Below are 27,725 nucleotides of genomic sequence, written 5' to 3' on the forward strand. Positions count from 1 at the left end.
GGTTAAATAAAAGAATATGAAATCCATTACAAAAAAAGCTCCTTTTGAGCTTTCGTCTGTTGAAGTGTTTTAGAAAGTGAATTGAAGGTTGCTGGAGCATTCAACAAGATTGTAGCAGTGAATGGAGCAGGATTTTATTTTCAAAATGGGTTCGATGAACAATTTAGCGAGCAATGGAAAGTAGGCTGAGATACTAGTAACGAAGACTAACTGACAAACAAGCTTTTATTCAGGTGAATGAGGACGAAAAATGAGAATGAAGTGTGACAATTCAAGAATATATATGTAATTGCTTCTATAAAATCCCACGTGTTTCTTTAACAATAGGATTGTTCCTTTGAAGAGTGTTTCATTTGATATTGCTAATTACTAATACAGTCGTGACCTAATTGCATACAACATCACGCCAGACTGTGTCAATCACTCATTACTCATATTTCGCAGCTGAGTGGACCAAGCAACACAAAATGAGGTGTTCAACAAGAAGAGGAATCTAGATTATAATCTTACGACCATGAGTGCAACATCCGAACCACTAAACCACATGCTTCCATGTGTGTGTGTGTGTGTGTGTGTATGTGTACACATCAAATGAGGGAAGGAGAAGTCAAATCGACATTACAACTGTTTCCGTAAACAAACGAAATCATTCCATATTTCATCCAACGCTGAGCAGTTCATATAATGTTATATAATATATGACATAATATATTGTAACATACAGGGCGGCGGCGTGCTGGCAGAATCGTTAGCACGCCGGGCGAAATGCTTAGCAGTATTTCGTCTGTCTTCACGTTCTGAGGTTGACTTTGCCTTTGCCTTTCATCCTTTTGGGTCTATAAATTAAGTATATTGTAACATAGAATAATATTCTTATGGTCAGTTTTCTTCTTTGGATGTTATGATTTGAGGGCACGAGTTCATAATGTGGACATTCTTTTGCTAGTCTGTTTATTGCAAATGTCAAATGTCGCGTTAATGCTATTAAATGGCCGGTTATCGTTCCACCGAAAATGCTTTGAGGTTTTTGATTTACTCATCTGCCTTTTATCATGATTAATTGTCTTAATTTTACAGAAAATATCAAGTGAAAGCTTTCAGTCTATTTACATATTGTAAACATGGTCGCAGTCAAATGACTAAAACAAGTGAAATAATAATGCCCCAAAGAACTCATCTCGCAAAAATCCATTAGATTGATATCGTGTCTTCAAATCATGACATCTAAGAAAATGCATGGACGCGAGGAGCATCATTACATATTTCCACATTACATATTTCCACATTACATATTTCCACATTAATATTTCCACATGTTATGGCGTCTACGTAACATTATATATGAGATATAGAATAAATAATATCATCCGTTTACAGAAATAATTGTAATGTCAATTTGACTTCTCCTTTCCTCATTTAAATTATTCCTGATGGGTCAGGGGGGGGGGGCTTTCCCTGTCTTCATATCCTTAATAGCTTTATCTACTAGAGTACTGTCAATTCAGGTAGCTGGTCCCCCAATTGACTCAACCTTTGGCAGATTCTCCTCCTCCCATTCATTTTGCACATTCAGCAGTTTTTTTATAGTGGCATCTCCATGCCTCTTTCCTTGCAGACTCATTAAAAGCAAGTGCATCATCATCCATGCGCACACATTTCTTTCCTATGACTTACCAGTTCGTTAGTCCACACATCGCTGAACATCGGCAAACTTCTTTTCTGTTTCTCCCCAGCCACGAAGTTGAGATCATTGTCACTCATCTTGGAGGTAGCCTGCAGAAGAATATCATAAAAGGTGTTCCTTCCGTTCATTTGGTAGGCCCGCTTGTGAGACATATGCAAGACTAGCCTGAGCTTAAGCACTCTATCGCATACTACTTCTATGACCTTCTAGACCTATTTCTCAGCAAGGAGTATGCTCACACTACCTATTCTGTCACTGTTACCTTCCCAGAAGATTTTATACCTATATGTCTTGCCTGTGAGGAACCTAGCTGAAGCTCCTCTCCACCTAACCTCTTGGATGCAACATACATCAACATGCCCCCTTTCAAGCATCTCTACAATCTCGTTTACGAAGTTAATTTAAGGATCGTTTAGCATGTTAGTAATACAAGTTGCAGCAGAGGACAATAGTGAAATGGAAGAAAAGAAAATGGCTAGCTTCGCCACAAGAAAATCGAAAGATGAGCATTTTAATAACACATATCTACACACACAGAGACACACACACACACACATATATATATATATATATATATATATATATATATATATATATATATATATATATATATATATATATATATATATATATATATATATATATATTGGTGGTGATTGTAAAGATGATATGCAAATATTGAATACACACACAGTCACAGACTTCTACGTTAAAGTTTGTTAATAAGCACAACACACTACATTGTTTCTCTAAGGAAGAAGGTTCAGGATATAAACATTATTTTGTTGGTGTTGTTGTAATTTTGAAATTAATATCTTCATCATCCTGTTAAGGTTCAATGTATCCGTGTAAAACTAATGAGAAATATTAATTCTTTACTGAATTTATTTCAAATCAGTAAAGACAATATTTATCACTGGTAGTGTTTTAATTAGTCTCGCAAACATAGGAGACAATATGAGAGCTGTTGACGTCTTATTGGACCTCGTTAGCATCGTCCTCATTCCAGGTGAGAGGAGGAAAGAAATAAAACAGAGCTGGGAAGAGTCATGGTAACTTGATGATCAATAAAGGTAAAAGAATCAACAGAGATAGAGAGAGTGTGTGTGTGTATGTGAGAGAGAGAGAAAGTGATGGTTGCAGAGAATCGCAGCAGACGTGTTTAGTAATATTATGTCTGAGGAGAAATATTTGAACGAAATGTAGATTCTAATCCTTCCTCTCAATGGATTTCAAATCGAGAAACTATATGCGAGTGATGTAATTCCAATAACATCAGTTTTAAAACGGGGGCCACATTTTTCATTAACGAAACACTTTGAAACTTGGAACACTGGTAGAATGTGTCATATAAAACATCTTTTTCTCTTAGTCTTCTTTAAAAAAAAAGAAATCCATAAGTTATTCCATGTTAAAGTTGTCGTATTTCTGTAATTTCAACCAATCACTGACGTCCATTCAGCCGATATACATTAAGTGCCGACTACATAAACAAACGATTCTGAAACAATTAACCCTAACCCTAACCTTAGGGTTAGGGTTAGGGTTAAAGCAAATTTAAAATGAAAAAAGCAAATAAAACAAAGGTATGGAGATTAAATACGCTTTACATCGCTTAATCAGCGAAAGGAGTAAATATAAACAACTGAATACTTGTCAGTGATTGGTTGAAATTATCGAAATAAGACAATTTTTTACATGAAATAAATTCGAATACAAAAATATTTTTCTGTTCTATAACACAAAATAGATAAGTATACGAAGTTTGAAAGTCTTTCGGTACCAAAAACACTACGTAAAACATTAATGAAAAATGTGGCCCCCGTTTCAAAATAGATCCAATATTTCTTAAGATTTAGTTGTTATGTCTAACAGGTTAACCACTTGCACGTTACTTCACTGGCAATGACCCAGCACCACGGCCAACACAACCGTAACTCCTGTATCCCTGTTTCCACCACTACCACAACCGTTACATACCCATGTCACCGTCGACCTCCTCTAGCCACCACCACCACCAACAACAACGACCTGCTGCACACACACACACAGTGTGTTGAGGAATGTCAACCAAATACCAAATTTATTTCTATTATTAAACGTGAAAATGGGAGTGAAGGAATGAGTGTAGGAGCGTGAGTGTAGGAGCGTGAGTGAGAGGAGTAGTAATGGTGGCGGTGAGAGTAAAGGAAAGATAAAGAGGGGGGGATGGTGAAAAAGAAACTTTTTAAATCGCGTAATTGAAATTAAACGAAATAAAACACGTAGAAGATTATTACCATTAACATCATCTGACAGAGGAAGCAGTCGATTGACTGGCTAGAAACAACAGCGATATCTCACTCACATAACAAAACATTATTTAAAAAAAAATACAATGGACAGTATTTCTACGACTTCATTATTTTATATATTGCGAATAAAAATTGGGAGAGTCACAGTTGGAATGTTTAGACATGTCATATAGTTTACAAAGTGTTTATAATTTCACAGCAAGGCAAAATAATTCAGATAAAGGATTCACCTGCTAGAAATAGCAGTACAATAAGCCTCAAATGGCAACGTATCTAATTGCGTAGTGGTCGGGAAAAATGATGAACAAAAATACATGGAGAGTTAAAACAAAAGAAAAAGATTTACAAAATTATTGTTTATTAATTATTGTTGGGATACAATTAAATAATGAACGACACGTTTTACAAATTACTTTTAAAACTCGTGGAGGGTATCGCGGCAGAAGTACTGCTCCAGCTTGTTAAAACCATGAACTTACCACTGCATTCCAAAATATGCGATGGCCACGCTTGGAATGCATATATATGATGATCATAGTTTTATTTGATCAGAATTGGTTCGAGATTGACTTTCAGTAAATCAAAAAAAAAAAATTAAACAAAAACCTGAAACTTTTTCAAATGTGTGCGCGTGTGTGTGTGTGTGTGTGTGTGTGTGTATTGCTGTCGCCAGTTAGGTATGCTGTCCACATGTGTTTGTGGTGAGTGATTTTTCTCTGGGTTATTTAAATCTGTTCTACATTAATCATATTGACTAATGACACAGCTTAAAATATTTACCAGAAAAGGTTTGCGTTAAGCGCACACGCGTCTGTACGTGTGTGATTACGCCCCCCCACACACACACACAAGTCTGTTGGCAGATCAGAGTCGATCGGAGGCTTAAACAACACAAAAAGTTGAAGGAAATGTCTTGGTGTCGGAATTTGGAAGGAAAAAACGTGAGGTGTCGGGTTTTCATTTTATTCAGATTAAAACAGGTACAAAACGTTGAGTTGTTCAAAGTTGGTCGTTTATACAAAAATAAACTTTTCCGCAGGATTTTCTTTACTGTTATTTTTTTATACTTTTTATTTTTCTGTCATTCATTCGTAGTTTCGTTTGATAGAATTAAATTTTCAAACTCACCATCATTCAACATATTTATTATACACAACGGCAATTACCTCACCGGTTTTGAAGGGCCTGTGAGTGAAGAGACCACGGGCCCAGCATCTCCTTCCGTTTAAGAAAAAAATGTAATTGTTGCGCAGTTTCTTCTACTGGACAGATTTAGAGGCGAGCAATCTGCACAACAAATATGACTCAGGTGAAAAAAGTCTAACCTGGCGCGGCCAGGTGCAAGTCGTTGATAGACGCGACCAAACAAGAGGTAAACGAAACAATTTGAAAGATAACTTCACTTACCGCAAAACATTCCACCTTGTCATTGTTGTCGTAGATAGCAACAATAAAACTGACAACATAACGTGGTTTTTTTTTAAGGCATTTAAGTTACACACACGCGTACACCTCTGTGTATGTGTGTGTGTATGTATATATATATATATATTCAGTCCAGTGACTGAAATATTCATGCATTCGTGTGTGTGTGTGTGTGTGTGTGTGTGTGTTCAGTCTGTTCCTTGCTGGGGATAAGCAATCGTTAGCAACAAACCCTGACATCGAAATGAGTTAAAAATCATGTTTTTCAACAAACTCTAAATGTACCACGGAATACCATCTCTCTCTCTCTCTCTCTCTCTTTATATATGTGTGTGTGTGTGTGTGTGTGTGTGTGTGTGTGTGTGTGTGTGTGTGTGTGTTTTTGTGTGTATATATGTGTTTTTATATTATTAATAAATTAATAAACTCATCAATAATATACTCAGGAAATCAATATTTAATATTTTGAAAGACATTAGACGTGTTCGTAATCTCTATTCGGAATGAGTTTTGCCGAGGTCTTCTATACATTTAGAAAAATATATACCAATTCTTATACAAATAAGTGTTTAACTCTTAAAATTTCAACAAAGGATGAAAGGAATGAACTTTACATATTTCAGAAGGATTAATTTGACAATTTATAGAAAGGACAGTATATATTTTATTATTATTTTTAATTTTTTAATATTTCTAATGTTTTAATATTATATATATGTACTATTGGTTCTTAATGCATCTCTGAAGAGCAGAATTACTGATAATAAGATGATCTTTGGATGACTTTGTGATTATAGTAATATCCGTGAAACGATCGTAAGATATTTAACTCTTTAAATTTTAGGTTTCTTTATATTTTATATTTTAGACTTTACAATATTCATGCTTAATTACGCATAAATTTTTATACGCATATATATTCACACATATATTTATCTATATTCAGATTTTTATATATATTGATATTTATATTTTAAATTTTAAATTTATTATGTTGACGTGTCATGTTGGATGTATGTCTTTCAAAATATTAGATATTGATTTCCTGAGTATATTATTGATGAGTTTATTGATGATGATGATGATGATACATATATACACATTTATTTGCTCAAAATAATTGAGCACTCAACATAAGTTCAGTTATATATTCTTTTAGAATATTACTTATAAAAGTTATATATATATATATATATATATATATATATACATAACTGGACTGCGACCATGCTGGGGTACCACCTTTGCAGGTTTACACATATGCAATAACATCAATTTGGTATAGAGCATATTGATCTCCGTTTGTCGAACCGTTAGTTCTGGGACATAACATGAATACCAAATGTTCTTAAACCGTTGTAAATATAGGCACACAGATATATATGTGTGTGTGTGTGTGTGTTTGTGTGTGCGCGCGCGCGCAAGAGTGACGGGCATCTGCACAGTTTCCGTATCCCAATTCTACCCTCAGAAGTTGTAGGTCAGCCTGAAGCAATCGTAGAAGACCTTTGACCAAGAGATCGATTATGGAATCACGTGGTTTCCAACTGAACTTCAGAATTTATCTTAGATGTGCCTATTATAGTACAAATATAGAAAAGAAAACATATTGTGTTGTTCTTTAGGTTGTTGACACAGAAAAGTTGTTTGGCCTCAGGGAAATTCATGAGAAACCAAATTTAACTTCAAAAGTTCGATCACCACTTTTTAGGGGTCTTGTTCTTTTTTTACAGATTTCTCAGTTAATTTTATGCTTTTGGTGATTTGTCAGATTGTAAATTCCAGTATGAACTTTATTTCCTTTGTTGTGGTGGTTAAATAGTTTTTTCTAGTTTAAATATTTCCGTAATATCTTAAATAAACTTTTATGCTCCGTCCACGGGGTTAGACAAAGTTCGTGTGTGTATATGTGTGTGTATTTACATGTGCATTTTCTCTCGTAAAGCTCTTATGTGGAGTTCAGTAACGAAAATCACAGCAATCAAGACGGGCCAGCCGATGTAAAGGATGAATGTCAGGAATTCCCAGACTTTATCTATAAAAATAGCAAACAAAACCATCTGAAGTAAAGCTATGGCTGAAGAATATCGCCACAACAGAAATATAATAGATGTACTGGCAGAGTGTAACGATTCTACCTGAAGAGCAGCTAGAGAGGAATCTTTTATGGGGACTTGAAGGATAGCTGAGAGTCTGGCTACACTTTTGTCCCACATGGCAGCCGCCAGAAGTAATTGCATACCAAATGAAAAGCAACGAAAAAAAGCCGTGAATTTGCTCACATGTCCATTTTGTTTTTCAGTAGTTGTAGCAGCCCCGTTTGGACTGTCCATCAGCAGGTCAGTTTTTGTCCAAGGTAAGGTATTTTGCTGTCTTTTAGACGGAGGATTACGACACAAATTAACAGCCAGTCCTATACAGAGCGCCGTTCCACCAATAGTATCACACGCACCGTCGATAACGTAACCCACAGTAGAGCGATGCGATTGAAATAAATGCCCTTTACCTGTTCGTGCACGGTAAACTATTCCATCAAGCGTGTCCAACAGACCGTGCATCTGAAAGACTAACACAGCAATCCGGCGGGTGTGTAAGGAAGGTGAACTGACCAGTTTACCAGCCAATATAGTGAGGCACATGTGGAAAATACTGATCATGTTTGGAGTAATGAAATAAAAAATATCGCTGAATCCGGTGAGTTCATCAAAGTATTCCATGAGTGGACTCGTAATCCAGTGGTCGAAGGGGTCGGTCATCAGAAGTTTCACAGTTAGAGGACGGAAGGGAGAGTACATGCCGTCATTCTTTTCGCAGAGTACATTGTTCTGTAGTGTAACGTAGAGAATAATATCCATAACGAGAAAATAAATAGCTATAATGAACAAAACTATGTAAAAGACATGTTTGGAAGTTCGTAAGTTTGTTGGTAAGTTCGTCATTTTTGCAATTAATTTGTTGGCAAACAAGGTTTAACATGAGTTGGGGGGGGGGGAGAAGAGTTTAAAAGTTTACAAAATCGACAAAGTAGAGCGACGGAGACGGCAGAGGCCTCTCACAACTTTTGTTGTTATCGGACACGCAAACTGTTTCTGAATGTGAGAGATTCGTGGCCCTCCCTGCCCCTCACCTCACCAACCACCTCTCACAACTCACTTTTCGCCTCCACTTATCTCCTCTTGTTCACATGGCAACACTTACTCACGCATTGTTTACATTAAGTTACCTCCCATTTGTCGCTAGATGGCGGGGGCTGTTCTCTGTAAATGAATGGGAAGCATTCAGTTCGACAGAAGTGCTCTAACGGAATGCTTCCAAGGCTGCAGCCTGTGAGCTTGACGGGCATTTTACATATAAACGATGGCGCCGTTACCCACACATACACAACCCAGACTAAATTGAAAAAAAAAAAAAGAGCTACAGCAATTCGTATATAACACCAACCACTGGTTCACAGATCTGCTGGTTTCCTCATCATTTTTTTACAGCAATTATAACGACTTCTTTTCCTCGCAACGAGCAAACTATGCCCCAACTCCTCTTATTAATAACATAGACCTCAGCATATCGCTACTACTTTATCTTTTAATGAAAAGCAAAGGGCATGGACTGCAGCTTAAACAAATTTGATTTCCACTAAGGTGATCTCAGGTTCAATACTGCAACTAGGCAGCTTCAGTGTCTGCTGGTATAGCTTTATCATCATCATCATCATTATAAGGCGGTGAGCTGAGAGAATCGTTAGCACGCCGGGCGAAATGCTTAGCGATATTTCGTCTGCCGCTACGTTCCGAGTTCAAATTCCACCGGGTTCGACTTTGCCTTTCATCCTTTCGGGGTCGATATATTAAGTACCAGTTATGCATTGAGGTCAATGTAATCGACTTAATCCCTTCCCCCAAATTTGAGGCCAGTAGAAAGGATTATTATTTTTATTATTATAAGGCGGCAAAATTCGTCTGTCTTTACGTTCTGAGTTCAAATTCTGCTGGACTTTGCCTTTCATCCTTTCGGGGTCAATAAATTAGGTATCCGTGTAATCGCCTTGCCCTCCCCTCCCACCAAAGTTTCAGGCCTTGTGCCTTTAGTAGAAAGGATCATTATTATTATTATTATTATTATTATAAGGCAGTGAACTAGCAGAATCATTAGCACAAGCGAAATGCTTAACATCCTGAGTTCAAATTCACCCAAGGTTGACTTTACCTTCCAGGGTCAATGAAATAAGTACCAGTCGATGTAATTGACTTCCCCCCCCCCCCCACCGTCGTTGTTGTTGTTGAATCTCTACTTTTCCATGTTTGCATTGATCACAAGAAATTTATTGATGCCAAGTTTTCTCTGGCCAGGTGGGCTTCCTGTAGCCATTCTCCCCTTATTTCTGTGCAAGGTAATATTTACTCAAGACCAGACATGTTTCCCATGGAAGACTGGAAACAACCTCGTTTGTACAATGGTGACACTCGTTTACAAAGTCATTTAATGTGAAGGATACACAAAGCACCACACACACGGAAGAGGTAGACCCAGGAAGACATAGGATGAGGTGGTGAAGCTATGATCTTTGGATGTTGGGTCTCACCGAGGCAATGACAAATGATCGGAGAGACCTTTGGCAGTTTGCTGTGCTTGAGAACAAGACTCATGGCCAGTGCCAATGACATGTAAAATGCACCCATGATGGTGGCACATAAAAGACATCCGCTTACACCCTTGGCGTCTCTGGTGTTAGGAAGGGCATTCAGCTGTAGAAACCAAGCCAAAATCAGACTGGAGCCTAGTTTCCAGTCCGACTGTCTAAAACATGTCAGCATGGAAAACGGACACTAAACGATGATAATGGTGATGTAGCCATGGTTGTGTGGTAAGTTTGCTTCTCAGCCACATGGTTCTGAGTTAAGTCCCACTGCATAGCACCTTTGGCAAATGCTTTCGGTTATAGCCTTAGGTTAAGGTAGAAGAAACTTGCTCAAGCTGCCACACAGTGAGACTAAACCTAAGACTACATAGTTAGGAAACAAAATTCACAAAGACTCCTGAAATCTGGTTGTAGGAAAGTGGTGAAACCTTTGTGGAAGGAGTGTGTGTCACAAGGGCCATTGCAGCTCCTTTCTTATAATCAGGAGAGAAAGCAGTGTCCATAACCATTTGCAGAACCAGCAACATTTATAGAAGAAAGATGGAGAGCTGAGCCAAGACCCAAGCAACAGGTTCGGTCTGCTCCATTTGCCACCACTACCTGGTCACTGGTCAACAGATAACCTCCTCTCACCAGTTACTATCATCCTACAAAAGAATCCAACCACTGACTACTCTTCTCTAATAATCCGGTCTACTATAAACACAAGGCCAGAAATTTTGAGGGGAGGGGGACTAACCAATTGCATCAACCCAAGTGCTCGACCGGTACTTATTTTATTGAACTCCAAAAGGATGAAAGGTAAAGACTTCCTCAACAGAATTTAAACTTGGAGCATTTGCCTGCAAGAATTGCTAAACATTTTGTCTGCCTCCTATCGATTCTTTCTAATTCTGACACAAAGCCAGCAATTTTAGGAGGAGAGCAAAGTCCATTACATCCACTTCAATGCTCAACTGCTATTTGATTTTTTTATCAACCTTGAAATGTTGAAAGACAAAGTTGATCCAAACAGAATTTTAACTGAGAATCGAAACAGCCACAAGAAATATCACAAAGCATCTTCATCAAACCTCTTCTATGATTCTGCAGCCTTTAATGGTTTCAACATTTGGCACAAGGCCAGCAATTTTGAGGGGAAAGTAAGTCAATTACATCAATCCCAGTACATCATTGGTACCTTATCCTATCAAACCCAAAACAAGAAGAAAATGGAAGTTGACTTTGGCAGAGTTTGAACTTAAAGCAGAGTGAGAGGACTTATAAGAGATTCTATCCAATGTCCTACAACTCACTCCCTTCTTCAAGAGTAAAGTCTTATCAAACTGTCTCTCTGCCTCCTCCTCCTCCTCCTCCACCTTTTCAATTCATTTCTCCTTCGGCCCCGACAACTGAGATTCACCAGGTCTCTTTGTTAGTCACTCTCCTTTCAAACCAATCCACCCAGGCATCCCCAATTCACCCTTTATCCATTTTCTTGTAGTGAGAGAGTATGCCCTGACACTTCATCTCTCTCTTTTCTTTTGTTTACAACTAGGATAGCCGTGTGTCTACTCCACAAGACGCCTGTTCTTGCCCTGCCGTCACAGATTAACCTCTCAACACCTAGAACCCTGCCCCTCATCTCATTAGAGGGATCTTTTCATGCAGGTTTCTTGGTGGTGATCTTCTTAGTGCCAGTGCTAAGTAAAAAACATTCAGTACACGGTGTAAAGTGATTGGCATTAGGAAAGGCGTCCAGTTCTAGAAAGCAAACCAAAGCAGACCATCAGAGTTTCAGGTTGGTCAGTGGCTCATTTGATCTTGTCAAGCCATCCATGCCACACCAACATAAAAGACAAGCATTAAATAATAATTCAAAAGTATAATTAATTCTTTCTTAATGATTTTAATGAGAGACTTTGCTTTTCAAGTTGTATTACTTGAGTGTGTCACGAATTTCAACATTCATAATGTTGGTCAGCAGGGCGTCCCAGTGAATGAGATCACAATACCACCACACCTGAACAGGACATCATTCTATCACAGGGGTTACACATTTACAGCTCAGTGGACAGCGGCAACAAGAAAGGAAGCATTTTACTCCAGAACACAACACACAATTCAGAACAAGAATTATAACAAGGATCTAACGATTGCCTGTGCACCAGGCAACACAACTTCACCTTAACTCTGAAATACTAACATTACATAGGTGGATGTTGAAACGGTTATGGAGCTGATTAATATCAACTTTGAAGTTAATCCTTGCTTTCAAATTGAAGGCAAAGACCAACACTCACAATGGGGTGGCCCCTAACATCCAGGTAGTGGTATTATAAACTCTGAGAAGGTTCAACTTTGCTATGAATGGTCTCTCAACAGATTCCAGTTTCCTTCTAAATTTCTGTGGTCAACTCAAAGTCTGTGGGAAGAAATGTTTTGCGTGTGCACGCGCGCATGTGTGACAGGTTTCTACAGTGTCCTCTATCAACCAAAATCACTCACAATGGGCATTAGGCTAAGGTACCACCCAATGAGTTTGAACTGGTAGCAAAGCAAACTTCTTACCTACAAAGCCATGACCAAACATTTCATAAATAATTAATTTTTGTTTCATTAATGTCACGATCAACCTGTTGTTTGGATCATAATTCAACAAAATTTTCCCATAAAAAAGAAAAGTGTACATCTAAATATGAACATTTCAAGAGAGACTTCTCTATTAAGCAACCAGGTGTAAGCTTCACAAGTTTTCTCAATAAATTGATACTTATCTTATGTCACGCCTGGTCATACAGGTGATGAATGCCAGGGGTAAACATAAACACAAATACATCAGAAATCTCCAGCACATCATTGGTGCCCTAAATGCAACTGTTTGTAATATTACAGTTAATAAGATAAAGCACACAAAAACCGTAGATAAGCTAAAACATTGAGGTTCAGTTTACATCAATAAACCTAAAGATAACTATGTTGCTTACAGGTACTTAATGACATGTTAATTAGAAGCTAATTCGATAACTTTTATGGCATTTAACTAATGACACAAATTGGAAAATCAAATACAGAGAATATGTAACAGTATTACAACATACCACTGGTTGATTAGAAACCAGTTTTCTAAATATCCAGGGTTTGATAAAACTTTTCCCAGCTGTTTTGCACCCCATGGCAACACCATTGTTAAGTTTTCATTATTCTGTGTAGCGTCCTTTATTCTTTATTTCAGATTCTTCAGTTTTGGGTGAACCATGCTAATAGCGTCTCTCCACTCTAAGAACAATGTGACATGGAAAAGGCCCTTAACAATGAAGAAAAGTCTGTCATCATCAATGAAAGTGCTAAAGGCACCTCTCTTCATGTCATTGCAGAGATGTTAGGTCATCAAGTGGACAAAGTTAGACAATTCCTGAAGGACCATTCGCCAAAGACGAAACGATCCGGTTGTGGTGACTCCAAGACTGACAGCTAAGGATTTAAAGAACATTGGCTGCAAGTTACGAGGGAAACCTGGACAAACAAGCAAAGCCATTTTCCCCACCTCCAGAAATTGCATCCTTGGGACAATGCGAGGACCCCTGAAACTGCCTTGTCACAGGAGGCTTCAATGGGCCCTACATGACAGTTGTTGTCTTCTGTTCACTGATGAAACCAGGGTGACCCTTGATGGACCTGACAGTTGGGTCTATTTTGGAGATGAGAGTCACCAATGCTTACAACAAGGGTGGAAGAGTCATGTTGTGGGCTGGTATCATTGGGGACAGACTTGTTGGCTTAGTCAAGGTGCCTGAAGTGGTTAGAGTGACTGCAGCCACCTTCTGCAATCTCCCTGCCTAGATGACATACTGATGGCAATCTCATATTCATGCATGACTGCACTCTCTGCCACTCTGCTAGGACCACCCAAACATTACAAGGGTCTTATGGCACACAAGATGAGAGGTTGATGATGTTGCTGCCAGTGTCTCCAGATCTCAACCCTATCAAAAATCTTTGGTCCATCATTAAACAAGATGTTTCTGCCGATGGACGCCAACTTATGTTGAAAGATGTCTTATGGGCGGCCATCAAAGCTGCAGCAGAGGCAGACCAACCTGCCACTATTAAGAAATTGACAGATTCCATGACTGATAGGGTTTTTGAAATTATCCATTGAAATGGCGCTCATGTGGCTAAATAATTCATTATGTCAATAAATGTTATGATATTATGGTTCTCTGTTAAATATACACTTAATGTCTGCTATATATTTATCATTACTCTTCATTTTCTTTAAAAAAATGTCTAGATGGGCTAATTTCATTCGAAAGCTATTCACGTGGTTCACCCAAAAACTGAAGAATCTGAAATAAAAAAGAAAGGACGCTACACAGAATAATGAAAACATAAGAACGGTGTTGCCATGGGGTGCAAAACCAGCTGGGAAAAGTTTTATCAAAATCGATTCACAATAAAACGAGAAATTCTAAATTTCCCTCCTAAGCTATTAGCGTGGTTCTGGGGGTGTGTGTGTATATATATATATATATATATATATATATATATATATATATATATATACATACATATATCTACATACAAACAATGATGATGTATGTACGTCTCACAGGCCCACACCTTCCACACCCTCAGAGTTGGCATATTCTGGTATGGTCATGTGTTGCATATGGATGAGGACAGGTGTGTGAAAAAGTGTCACACCCTAGCAGTAGAGGGAGCCTGTGGAAGAGGTAGACCCAGCAAGACCTGGGCTGAGGTGGTGAAGCACGATCTTTGAACGCTGGGCCTCACAGAGGTGATGACAAGTGACCATTATCAATGCTGCTTGACTGGTTCCCGTGCCAGTGGCATGTAAAAAGCACCACTCGAGCATGGTCAATGCCAGTACCACCTGACTGGCCCTCGTGCCGGTGGCATGTAAAAGCACCCACTACACTCTCAGAGTGGTTGGCATTAGGAAGGGCATCCAGATGTAGAAACCTTGCCAGTCAAACCATCCAACCCATGCCAGCATGGAAAGTAGATGTTAAACAACAATGATGATGATGACACACACAGACACATATATATAGACGTGTTTACATATATATATACATACATACATAGACACATACACATGCATATATATATATATACACATACATATATATATATACATATATATATATACTACACACTGAATCGAGGCAAGATATGGAAGGTTTTCGGAGGACCGGAGAGATTATGTCCGGGTGGAGAATTATACCAGATATAGTACTATACAGAATACCGAAAGGATCTTCACCTCTTACATCACACCTTTCTTCCTACTTCAACGCCAAGGTGGTATAATTTCCTGGGAGAGGAATAATTTTGCGGCTGAGGATAGCTTTACATTGTAAATTATACACATATTATATTATACACATGTAAAGCTTGAAACACGTGTACCGCGGAATCCTTTGTAGTTTTGTTGTTATTTTTTGGATTTACAATTTATATATATATACATGTATATATGTGCATACAAATGTATATCATCATTTAATGCCCATTTTCTTTGGCATAGGTTTTATATATATACATATATATATATATATATATATATATATATATATATATATATAGAGAGAGAGAGAGAGAGAGAGAGAGAGAGAGAGATAGACAGAGAGATGTGGAGAGAACTTGTGGAAGAGGTAAACCCAGGAAGGCATGGGATGAAGTGGTGAGAAAGGATCTTCATCAGTTGGGCCTCTCGCAGAGAGGATGAGAAGGCAGTGAGACTTGTGGCAGTTTGCTGTGCTTGAGAAGACCTCATCAAACTAAATGAAATTCATGGCTGTGCTGCTTGCATCCCTCGTCAGCTGAGTGTCCCTGACCTTGCAGGCTCGTGGGGGATGGGGGCCAAGTAAAAAGAACCCACATCAGCAAGTCAGTGCTGCACAAAAGCACCCATTGCACACACTGTGAAGTGGTTGGCATATTAGGAAGGGCATCCAGCCATAGAAACCATGTCAAAAGAGACAACAGAAGGGTGCAGCTCTCCAGCCTTGCCACTCCTGTCAAACTGTCCCAACCCAGACTGGCATCGAGTACAGACGTTACATCATGATGATGATGATGGTGATTGTGTGTCTGCACATATACACACACCAGATGTAAATTAGACTTCATAAGCCTGATGGATTGAGAGTGAATTGCAGGGTAACTATGTAAAAACCCACATCTTAAACCCTAAACAAGTGAAACTCTTAGGATTCCTAAATAACATTTGACAGATTTTCATGGAATAAAGAAAAAGAATCGAACCTTTATTACATTGCTGAGCTCTTTTTATTTGAAACATTCAAGAGGGTCAACTAAGAAGCACTACGACATTAGTTGAGATTATTGTTGACCCTTTGCAAACTGTCAGCCATGAATAATTTCCCAAAACTATGTGAAGTGAAGTCCATTATTTGTGTACAGTAATAGTCGATCTGTCCAGCTATTAACATAGTTTCCAAACGTACCGGTGGTTGAATTGGTTTAAATAGCTTGTTAATGTCCTCTTCGGGCAATGGGGGTTCACCTTTTGCTGCACGAGCATTCATTTCTTGTTGCTGAAATTATAACAATATTAATAATAACAATAGTAATTCTGATTTTTCACACAAGGCTAGCAATTTTGAGGAAAGGAGACCAAAAGTCAATTTGAAATACTGCAAGGCCTTTTGCCCAGCATTAACAGTTCATCCAAGCTCTACCAACCTGAAGAATTGTTTCTAAGGTAAGCATATGGCCAGAAATTCAGAGGGACACGTTTTGCTGATTACACTGACTCCAATATTTGACATGTATTTTACTTTGTTGACCCCAGAGTAGGAGGAATGGCAAAGCAGACCACTGTGAAATTTGAACTCAGAACATAAGGCATACAAACAAGCAGCACACACCATTTTGTCCAACAGAAACGCTTCTGCCAATCCATCCTCCCAATACCAATCACCACCACCAGCAGCAGAACAACGCTCACAGAATTATTCGAGTTGGACAAAAGCTTCACACCGTTTCCACCAGCTCATCACACAGGGTTTCAATTCCACTGAAGTCAACTTTGCCTTTCACCTTCCCAGGGTCAATACAACGAGCATTAGTTAAGTATTAGGGTTGATGTAATCAAGTAGCCCTACCACAACCCTAAAATTGCTGACCCTGTGCCAAAATAAGAATTATTAGGAAGGGCATCCATCTGTAGAAACCATGCCAAATAAGACTGGAGTCTGGAGCAGCCCCTCAGCTTACCAGCTCTTGTCAAACTGTATAACCCATGCCAGCCTGGACAATGGATATTAAATAATGATGATGATGGGGGTGATTCATTTTTTTTTTCTTTTTCTTCTAATTTAGGCACAATGCCTGAAATTTGGTTGGAGAGGTGGTATCAATGATACTGACCCAAGTTCTTGACTGAGTCTTTATTTTATCAACCACAGAAGAATGAAAGGCAAAAACTAACCTGAATGAGATTGTAAGCACAAGACATGTTTTGTCAGTTGTTCTGCCAATGCACCATCTCCTCTTAATTTCCAACACAGACAAAACAAGCAAGTCGGGAAGCGTCAATTGCACTAACTTCACATGCATAAATGAACACAGATGCCACCCTCCTACTTCACAGTCTGTCCCATTGCAAACAGCTCCCTCGACCCCTTACTCTGGGAACTGCAACTTGGTTCTGCTTCTTTGCATTCAGAGTTCAGATTTTTCCAAAAATAAGGGCCAGCCACACTCACCCTTAAATTCACAACAACCTAATTTCAATGTCAAAATTTTGGTGAGGTTTTCAATGTAAATAGTACCATTTTAATTTGCGTAGTTTCTAACGAGTAAAGGACAGTGATTGCTATTTAAAAGGATTAATTAAATTTGAAGAGAAGGAATGTCCTGGAGAGGGTTACCCTTTTGTGAAGATACTGTTGCTTGGCTTGTTGCTGCCTTTGGAAGTGTTTCTGGAACGTCAAATATTTGTTGGTGTCAGCTGCCACATCATCAACACATTCAATCAACTGACGCAAATTCTTCTCTAACATGGAGCTACAAATAGAAACGTACAATATATATAGTCAGTTATTTTCAGTAAGCAACAATTTCAACAGTACACAGGGCTACACACCTAGTGTAGTACAGAACACATTATGATTGACCATCAGGTCTCACTTACAATACTTCACATGATAATAGTTGTTCCTTTAACCCTAATGTTACCATATTTCTGTTAAAAAACACTTCCTTTTGTCACAATTAATTTAGAAAATGAATTTAGCAAAATAGCTTTGTCATTATTAATTTACTGGTGTTTAGAACATAAATTAACACGAAGCTTTAATTAATATCGCTTTAAAACAAGAAGTTTGTATCAGAGAAGCAGGATTGGCCTTAGGTTGGTGTCAAAGAATTAGTCATCAGAACTGTTGTCAAGTATTTCACAGTAATATATGATAACAGCTCTTCAACTAATCATTAGAATTGCGTTACCATGCTGCAGCAAGGCTTATCCCCATCGAAAAATTGCTAATATAAAAAAAAGTTGGTCAGTAGGTTGGTTTTTATTGTCATATTTTACATTATATAGAAAAGAGGAGCCTGGTGTAGCCACCTGGTTCACCAGTCCTCAGTCAAATCGTCCAACCCATGCTAGCATGGAAAGTGGACGTTAAACGATGATGATGATGATTAACATAGAAATGGAAGAATGCATATAGGAGGTTTGATGTCAGGCAAAGAGTAAAAGAAAGTGACAGTAACATGACCATGTGAAGCTGAGTGATTTTCTCAGAAATGCATATGTAAGCACAGGCACATACAACAGGCTTCTTTCAGTTTCTGTCTACCAAACTCACACAAAGAGCTTTTATTCAGCTCAGAGTTATATAGTAGAAGACACTTCTTGCCCAAAGTGCCACACATGTGGTTGGAAAGCAAATTTCCTAACCACACACTCATGTCTGTACCTTAACCATAGTTAATTCCTCATAATAATACAAGTGTGATGATACCCATCATGACAATGGGTACCTTTACTTATGCTACCTTGGGTAAAAGGAAATGGGGCAAACATAACTAGAATTTGACTTTAATCAAATTTCTTGGTGTTTAAACAAAATGATAAAAATAAACCTCTGTAGCTGGCTTTAATCAACATGGAGAAAGCCTCTGACAAGATCCCCTGCTCCCTTATTTAGTGGTCAAGGCAGAAGCTAGGGATAGATGAGTGGTTGGTGAGGTCATGTACAGGGATGCTGAAAGTAAGGTGATGGTTGGCAATGAGTATAGCAATGAATTCACTGTACAGGTAGGGGTTCACCAAGGTTCAGTTCTTGTTTATCTTAGTCCTCCAGGCCTTAACAGTAGAATTCGAGATCGGCTGTCCCTGGGAGCTCCTTTATGCTGATGACCTTGTTCTTATAGCTGAATCACAAACTGAGCGAGAGAAGAAATTTCAGATGTGGAAGCAAGGCTTGGTATCTAAGAGCCTTAGAGTTAATTTATCAAAAGCCAAAGCCCTAGTAAGTAGGAAAATAGACAAATCACAAATCTCTTCAGGAGATGACCCTGTTCAATATGTGAGAAGGGTGTTGGTGGAAACTCCACCCATTGTACCCAGTGCAAGCTTTGGATACATAAGAGGTGTAGCAATGTCACAGGAAAGTTAACTGAGAATAGTGTCTTTGTGTGTGGCAAGTGAGCAGGTACAATATGAGCAGACAATAGACTGCCTCAAATGCTCAGGGAAATCTTAGAAGCAGTAGATAGCTTTTGTTACCTAGGTGACCAAGTTAGCAGTAGTGGAGGAAGTCGCTAGAATACGAACAGCTTGGGCAAAGTTCAGAGAGCTTCTACATTTGAGGATCTAAATAACATACAAGCACACACACACACACGCAAAGAAAAAAGTTAAATATAAACAAGTGTCATACCTTGTAGCCAAATCTAGAAATTGGTAGTTTTCTCCATTGTTTTTCTTCTGTTCAAGTTCATACAAAAGCACATTAACAAGATGAGAATTCTTGATAACGAGGGGAATCTCAGTAAACATGTTTTCAAAGTTTAGCTTCAGCCTGTTCACTGATTCAGGGGTGAATTCACCTTCCCTGTAAAACTCCATCATGGCATCAGTGAGACGGTACGCTTTCAGGGATAAAAACCCTTGAGAGGTTTTCAGGGGATCTAAGGAAAATTTCAAAACAAAAAAAATAGTTTTAGTTTAAACTGCTTCAGTCAGGGTTTGGGGTTGAGCTGGTGAGATATCAACATAGAAACTTTGGGATGAGGTCCTTGACACGTTTTGAAGGACAGTGACTCGAAATAAGAACTGACTTAGATTGTGACAATCTGTCCAACCCATAACAGCACAGAAAGTAGGCTGCTGCTGCAGGTTGATGTTGGTGGTGGCAGCAGAGGAGAAGGAGGAACTAAAGTTAGCAAGCAGTTACATCAGAAATAGGGGGGGGGGGGTAGAGATATAGAGAGCTAGCTATGTGATAAAGGGCAAATATGGTACAGAGCTGGGCAGTAGATGGTGTAGAGCTAATACAAATAGAAACAACTGCAGAAGTATTAAATTGCTAGACAAAGTCAAGAAAGTTACTGAGAGAGTTATAGCTCAATTGATTAGGAATAGAATTAAACTAGATGAGATGCAGTTTCGTTTTGTGTCTGGGAAGAGTACCACAGATGCCATCTTCCCAATGCGACAACTGCATGAAAAGTACTTGACCAAAAGTAAGTCATTGTACTGACCCTTCGTCAACCTGGGAAAAGCTTTCGACAGAGTCCCCCACTGTGTTATATGGTGGTCTCTAAGGAAGGTAGAAGTAGAGGAGTGGCTTTCTAGAGCTGTACAAGCCATGCAGAGAGGTGTTGTCAGTAAGGTGGGAGTCAGCCATGAATACAGTGATAAATTCAGTGTACAGGTAGGGGTTCACCAGGGCTCCACCAAACTTGAAAGTAGTTCTTCGTCTTGCAAAGACTTGGTGACCCTGTCAGTGCAGGTGCCACTTAAAAGCACCCAGTCCACACTGTAAAGTGGTTGGTGTTTGGAAGGGCATCCAGCTGTAAAATCCTTGCCAAAACAGACACAAAAGTCTGGTGCAGTTCTGACCAGTTCCTGTCAAATCGTCCAACCCATTCCAGCATGAAAGGCAGACGTTAAACGATGATGATGATGATGATGAACCATGTAATTATAAATCACACAGCACGGTAGCTTGTCTTTTACTATAGCCTTGACAAAACCTCCTCAGCAGAATTTGGTCGAAGGAATCTGTCGGAAAGCCTGTTAGAGGGACTGTTCTTGTTAACCCTACCACCTCCTCAGGGTGCCTACCATGACCAAGTGCTCACAAGAAGTTTATATTCTTTCTTTTCTCCCACCTGTCACAGAGACCCTAAAACAAAAGTCGTGATCTCATTCCCTTCCTAAATTAAGTCATAAAAAATATGATCTCAAACAAAGACATAACCAGTTTATTAGATTTATGAATCACACAAGTCCACCTTGATCGCAGTTAGCCTGGGGTCATTTTTACAGCTAATTATCATGACCAGGATGCATCATTGTGTTGGCCCTTCTTATCACTAGCCACAAAAACTGTTTCCAGTTTGCTGAACTGGAGCAAACAGCAATTTCTACAGCAGGAACACAAAATAACGGTAGTCACAGTAAAGAGTTCAAGGTTACTAGTGCTTTGGAAGGGGTGGGGGTAGGGTCTAAAAGGAAGGGTCCAGCTCAGCTGAAATCATCAGCTGCTTATGAAAACCCTAGAAATTTCTGTGAGTGGTAGAAATTGAAAAACAATAAATAAAAAAACATGAATAATGACTCACCATAAATAAGCACAACTGACTCTTCAATGGAGTGTTGGTAGTTATACTGGGAGTCGACAAGAGTACGATTGATGAAGGAATTAAAATATGTACTCTGGTACCAACCAACATGGAGATGGTCAATATTGACATGGCGCAGGTTACGGAAGATCTCAATCTGGTAACGAACTGAAAATAATATATTTAGAGTCATTAAAATCTAATAACAACAATGAGAAGACATAGAAGACAGACATGCACCAACTGTAAACAGCAAAAAAAGGTGGGGTGTAATGAGGTTATGCAGAAGATGGTGGTGATTAAGAAACCCTGTTATAATGGGAAGGTGGAATGCGTGGGTACATGAGTGCCCATTATATATACAGTAGCACCTCAGTTGCTGAACAACTCTGATCGCAAATAAACCGTGCTTCATATATATATATATATATATATATATATATATATATATATATCACAGTATTGACCAGATTATCGGATGCAGTTATACATCTCTGATCACAATGCACTTTGCATTGTCTCAGCCTTTGAATGATACCACCCCACTTGCTTGACAAACAGGTGACCATTTCCCTGGCAGGAAAACTATTCTATTGCAGTATTACCCATTTGCAGCTGAGTGAACAGGAGCAACCATGAAATGAAGTATTTTGCTTGAAAACACAATGCACCACTTGGTCCACAAATGAACCAACGATCTAGCAATTGTGAGCACAATAACCTAACCACTAAGTCATGCAACTACACACACACATACATATATACATTATATATATATAGCTACCCTCACAACAATATATTCAACATTTAACAACTAGATTGAGTGGCTGAATTACAGAAACACTCTCTGATATACTTGAAGCTAGACTTAAAAAGTTGGTTCCAAAGATACTATGCAGTGGAACTGAACCCAGCTCTTTGCAATGAGGAAGCTAACTTCTTAACCATCTGAGCAGAATGTTGTCTTCATCTATTATATATATATAATTTTCTTTTGAAAAATATATATCTATTTACACACACACACATATAAAAGTCTTTTTTAGCAAAAGGTGAAAGATTTATTTAACCAGCTGGTAAATTGCTTCCCAACCACACAATTTCAAGTTCAGTCCCACTGCATGGTACTTTGGGTAAATGTCTTCTACTAGAGCCCTATGTCAACCAAAACTTTGTGGTGGTTTTGATAGATAGAACCTGGAAGAAACCTGTTGTGTGTGTGTGGGGAGGGTGTTTGTATCTCAGACAAAAAGTCCTTCCTTTCCAGTCTTTCAAGAGAACGTGTCTAATCTGGAAACAGGCGAAAGTTCTTGCAAGAACTCATTTTCAGCCGAGTAGATTGGAGCATTGTAAACTGACGTGCCTTGCTCAAGGACACAATGTGCTGCCCAATCTAGGAACTGAACACCCTAACCACGAGGCCAAGCGGATCCATACATCTTTTATTTTCTGCTTCCGTCATTAGATTGTGGCCATGCTGTGGCACTGCCTTCAAAGGGTTTAGTCAAACAAATCAACCCTACTACAATTTTTTTTTCACCTAATGCTTATTTTATCAGTTTCTTTTTGCTGAGCCACTAGTTTATGACAAACCAACACTGGTTGTTAATTGATGGATGACAAGCACAATCACAAAGACACACACATACACATATATATGACAGGCTTCTTTCTATTTCCATCTACCAAATCCACTAATAAGGCTTTGATAGAAGACACTTGCCCAAAGTGCCATGAAGTGGGACTGAATCTCGAACCACGTGGTTGGGAAGCAAACTTCTTACTATGCAGCCACATTTGTGCTTATACATATAATGTGTGTATGTGGTCATCATTTAACATCTGCTTTCCATGCTGGCATGGGTTAGATGGTTTGACTGGAACTGGTAAGCCAGAGAACTGTGCTAGGTTCCAGCCTGGTTTGGCATGGTTTCTACAGCTGGATGCTCTCCCAAACACCAACCATAGGTGCAACAGGTGCTCTTTACATGCCTCCAGCATGGGTGCTCTTTACGTACCACTGACACGGGTACCAGATGCACAAGCAGTGTTTGTTTCTGATTCTAGAACATGCTGCAGAACAAATGTATAGCTTTAACACAAAGTATACAACACTTGTAGAGTTACACATGTAATATCTACAGTAACCAACATAGGTTTGCAAGATCATTAGTTTTAAGAGGCCCAGGAAGGGCAGCTTTGTCTAGAACACATACGAAATAGGATTTCTACTTACACTCATCAAGTTCTTCTTCTTCTTGATGTCGTGGATAGGGAAAACAGTTGGTTATTTCCAGTCGGTTATCAACAACCAACCCCAGCAAGACACCCTGCACAAAATCAGCTCCACCAGAACCTTCATCGACACAATGCTTAACTAGCTTAAGCACAACCTAAAAGTAAACACAACAATAAACATTATTTGAATGGAAGGAATCAGAAAACGTTAAGAAATCAAAATCACTGACAAGAAATTATTTACCTTCATGATAAATTTCATTTGCATATATATATATATATATATATATATATATATATATATATATATATATATATATATATATATACATATATATATATATATATATATATATATATCTCATTATCATCATCATTCAACATGATTTAACGTCCATTTTCCATACTGGCAAGGGTTGGACACTTTGACAGGAGCTGGCAAGACCAGGAGCTACACTAGGTTCCAGTCTGATCTGGCAAAGTTTCTACAGCTGGATGCCCTTCCTAATGCCAACCATTTTACAGAGTCTACTGCATATTTTCTACATAGCACCACCACTTTTTATGTGGCCCCATCCCTCGTGCGTTTTGGGTGTTAGATGAAATGCAAGTGGGGAAAGGTCTAACCTAATCCATGCCAACAGGAAAAGCAGATATAAAATGATGACGACGATGCAAGTTGAGCCATAGACAGTCAGCTTCACCTGCTACAAATAGCAGCTAAATTATTCCTCAAATCATACCTTACTGTCTTTAAAAATAGAACATATTGAATAATATCAACTCTCAATAAACAGTGTCTGAATAAAAGACTGCGCCCACAAAAATCAGAAGTCTACTCAATCAGGACAAAACAACATGTCCCACGCATCACCACACATCACTCCTTACAAACTTCTATTTGAATGTCTTTTGTAACATTTCCTACGAAAAGGAACACTCAACATCACTGATGCTAAGAAGCATAGAAATAATTATGAGAAGCTGCTGAATGAGGAAGATGTATGACTTGGGTCGACTCCCTAATCAAAAGCACCATGAAGAATGTGAAGATAGGAAAAGCAGTAACACAATCAGCAAATAGGTGCTGCTAAGATGCTTACAATATTTACATATGTACAAGTCTCTCACACAGATGTGATGTGTCGTGTGCATCATCACCATAATTGCATGTCCATTTTCCATGGTTTGACAGGAGCTGCACCAAGTCCTGTGTTTTGGGATGGTTTCTATAGCTGGATGCCCTTCTTAATGCCACCCACTTTACAGAGTGGCCTGGATGCTTTTTAAATGGCACCAGCTCTGGCAGGGTCACCAGGTAACTCACAAAACAAAGATTCTTGAGTGGGTGTATTGGAGGAGGTTGTCTTGTGCCAGGTGAAGAGAGGTTAGAGTGTGACAGGATAGAAACAGGTGTCTTGCTGTAGAGGCGATACATGGTTACCGAAGTCAGTAGGAAAGAGAAAGAGACAGACAGTGATCAAGGACGAGACAGAGCGAGAGGGTGAGAGTGCAAAAGAGAGATGATGGCGACGTGCCAGGGTCTGCAGCTTCCACGAGTACCCTCCACTTTCAGCGATTGGCACTTCTTTAAGCAACTGTCCTCATTCATATACAACATATGACCAAACCAGTAGTCTTCACTCTTGCATCCTACGACCGCGACTCCACTGCCCTGTCCACAGGGCCATTCCGTCTCCACGTTAATAATATACTCTATTAATATTATTCTATTTGTTGGGTGTTATTGAATTCAATCTCTACGGGTGTAAATCTTTTATTGAACTTTCGAAATTTCGCAGAGCTTCTCCACCTTCAAGAAAATTGTAGCTACATTAGTCCCTAAAAAAAAGTGGGAGGCGGAAAGGAACACGACTGGATCACATCTGAGTCTTTTTTCTGCTCGATAAGGACTGACCTGGGGTTGCATGACAAGTCCAACAGTGATGGATTTTCTTTACACATAAGAACACAATTGGTGGGCAGGAAATACTAATAAACGCCAAATCATTAATAACGGCCGATTATAACATAATGTTCCCTTTTTGGCTACAATGACATTTTAAAAAATGTTTTCATGGTTGCTTTTGTTAATGTACACAATGTCTCTATCAAAAAGAAAATTGTCTTTATACTGTTGTATTTAAGTATTCGATTCTGATAACGGCGAAAGTAAAGACTACGCAAACCCGGTGATTAGGGATTTTGTTTGGCCGAAAACGGGTGGTGCACGTATTCTTTACCTCTGCCACTTATGATGAAGTATTTTGTGTCTAATGATGAGAAATCCGTGGAGATTTAAAACAGTTTTTCCCTCCGGCCTCGTGGAGAGAGGACTCGCTTTCCTTCGTTTTTCAGAATTCCTATTTTATCGAAAGTAATTGCGATTCTAGGACTCGTTTCTTTTTTCTTTTATTTTAAATTCAGTTTTTCTCATTTTCCCGTTTATTTGTCACAAACGTGGGACTTAAATAATGAAATTAGTGATGCAGAGCAGCGCTAATTATTAATCAATCAAGTTCTAATACAATACAGTTAATTACTTACAAATTAATCAATCTGGACATAATATTATAAGACAGTTAACTACTTACGAGTCCGTCGATCTGGACATAATCGATCACGCTTTCTTTCGCAGACTTTCTGGTCGCCATTTTTGCGGTGGAGAAAGGCGGAAGAAGCGATGGATTGTGGGAGCGGAAGTTGGAAAATGTGTCGTCTGCCTTCCCACGTGTTATGAAAATGTCGTCTGACTTATAGTCTTTCCGTAACGTGAAGTCTTTCTGTTATGCATTTTGAATGGAAAACATGAGGTTGCTTCCAAAGAACTGCTTGAATGTTTTTCGAAAAGATGAATACTTTCCCTATAATGACGGGTTCTGCTCCTAAACACTGTATACAATCATTTTATTAGTATTATTATTATTATTGGCAGAAACGTTAGCACGCCGGGGGCGAGATGCTGAGCTGTGAAGTTAATAGGTGAGTTTATGTTGAACTGTTTATTGACTTGTTGCCATTGTTTTTTGAATTGTTGCCAAAGTTGTTAATTCGTTAATTGTTGTTTTGTTTCCCATTGTGAGAAAATGGAGGAGGAGCCGGAGGCAGGCCCAAGTTATGCGGCCTGCCTCCGGGCAGAAGACTAGACGAGCGAGAGTTGGGGGTCCGCGAGATAAAAGTGTAGCCTAGAACGATGAAGGCGAGTGAGAAATTACTCACAAAGGAAGGAAACATTTTGAAGCTGACACCGCCTGAAGAGCGATCGGCCAACGTGACAAAAAGAAAGGTTATATTTAAAACCATGAAGGCAGCCACGAGAAATATAGAAATAGCACCAAGAGAGGCCATAGAGGAATGTGTTAAGAATATAAAAAGATTCACAACATACATTACGAGAGGGAGAAGATACGCTACTGTGGAGGTGCAGTTCACAACGGAGGAGGAAGCAATAAAGCACTGCACAAAGGAATGGGTGCTCGTAGTGTGAAAAACGTGTGGGTTAAGGTGCCACCCGAATTGAAAGAGGAATGGCTGATGACAGCCATAATATGTAGTACGAAGGACGGGATGATACTGAAGGCAGCAAGGACCCAGAAGGTAGATTGCTGGGGATGTG

At 38.9% G+C, this 27,725-nt stretch overlaps 3 protein-coding genes across 3 annotated transcripts in view; 1 reads left to right on the forward strand and 2 right to left on the reverse strand.

Moving 5' to 3' along the window:
• Positions 1-4,319: 4,319 nt before the first annotated feature.
• On the reverse strand, positions 4,320-8,551 carry LOC106872238 (ceramide phosphoethanolamine synthase). The gene has a single exon (XM_014919149.3). It carries the CDS (start codon positions 8,340-8,342, stop codon positions 7,323-7,325), a length of 1,020 nt encoding a protein of 339 aa, XP_014774635.1. The 5' UTR covers positions 8,343-8,551; the 3' UTR covers positions 4,320-7,322.
• A 7,762-nt stretch (positions 8,552-16,313) lies between these two features.
• Positions 16,314-26,857, reverse strand: LOC106872242 (eukaryotic translation initiation factor 3 subunit H). Its single transcript, XM_014919153.3, has 6 exons — positions 26,704-26,857; positions 24,108-24,264; positions 21,872-22,039; positions 19,963-20,212; positions 17,944-18,079; positions 16,314-16,605 (listed from the first exon to the last, which is right to left on the reverse strand). The coding sequence occupies exons 1-6, from the start codon at positions 26,761-26,763 to the stop codon at positions 16,381-16,383; spliced, it is 996 nt and encodes a 331-aa protein (XP_014774639.1). The 5' UTR covers positions 26,764-26,857; the 3' UTR covers positions 16,314-16,380.
• The window catches only part of LOC106872241 (BRISC and BRCA1-A complex member 1), a 32,464-nt gene continuing 31,577 nt past the window's right edge, over positions 26,839-27,725 (forward strand). Inside the window, exon 1 of the mRNA XM_014919151.3 lies at positions 26,839-27,091. The gene's annotated coding sequence lies outside the window, so the exon portion shown is untranslated. The remainder of the gene's footprint in view (positions 27,092-27,725) is intronic.

The sequence above is a fragment of the Octopus bimaculoides genome, chromosome 7 (genome assembly GCF_046866305.1).
Source record: "Octopus bimaculoides isolate indiv1 chromosome 7, ASM4686630v1, whole genome shotgun sequence".
Lineage (NCBI taxonomy): Eukaryota > Metazoa > Mollusca > Cephalopoda > Octopoda > Octopodidae > Octopus > Octopus bimaculoides.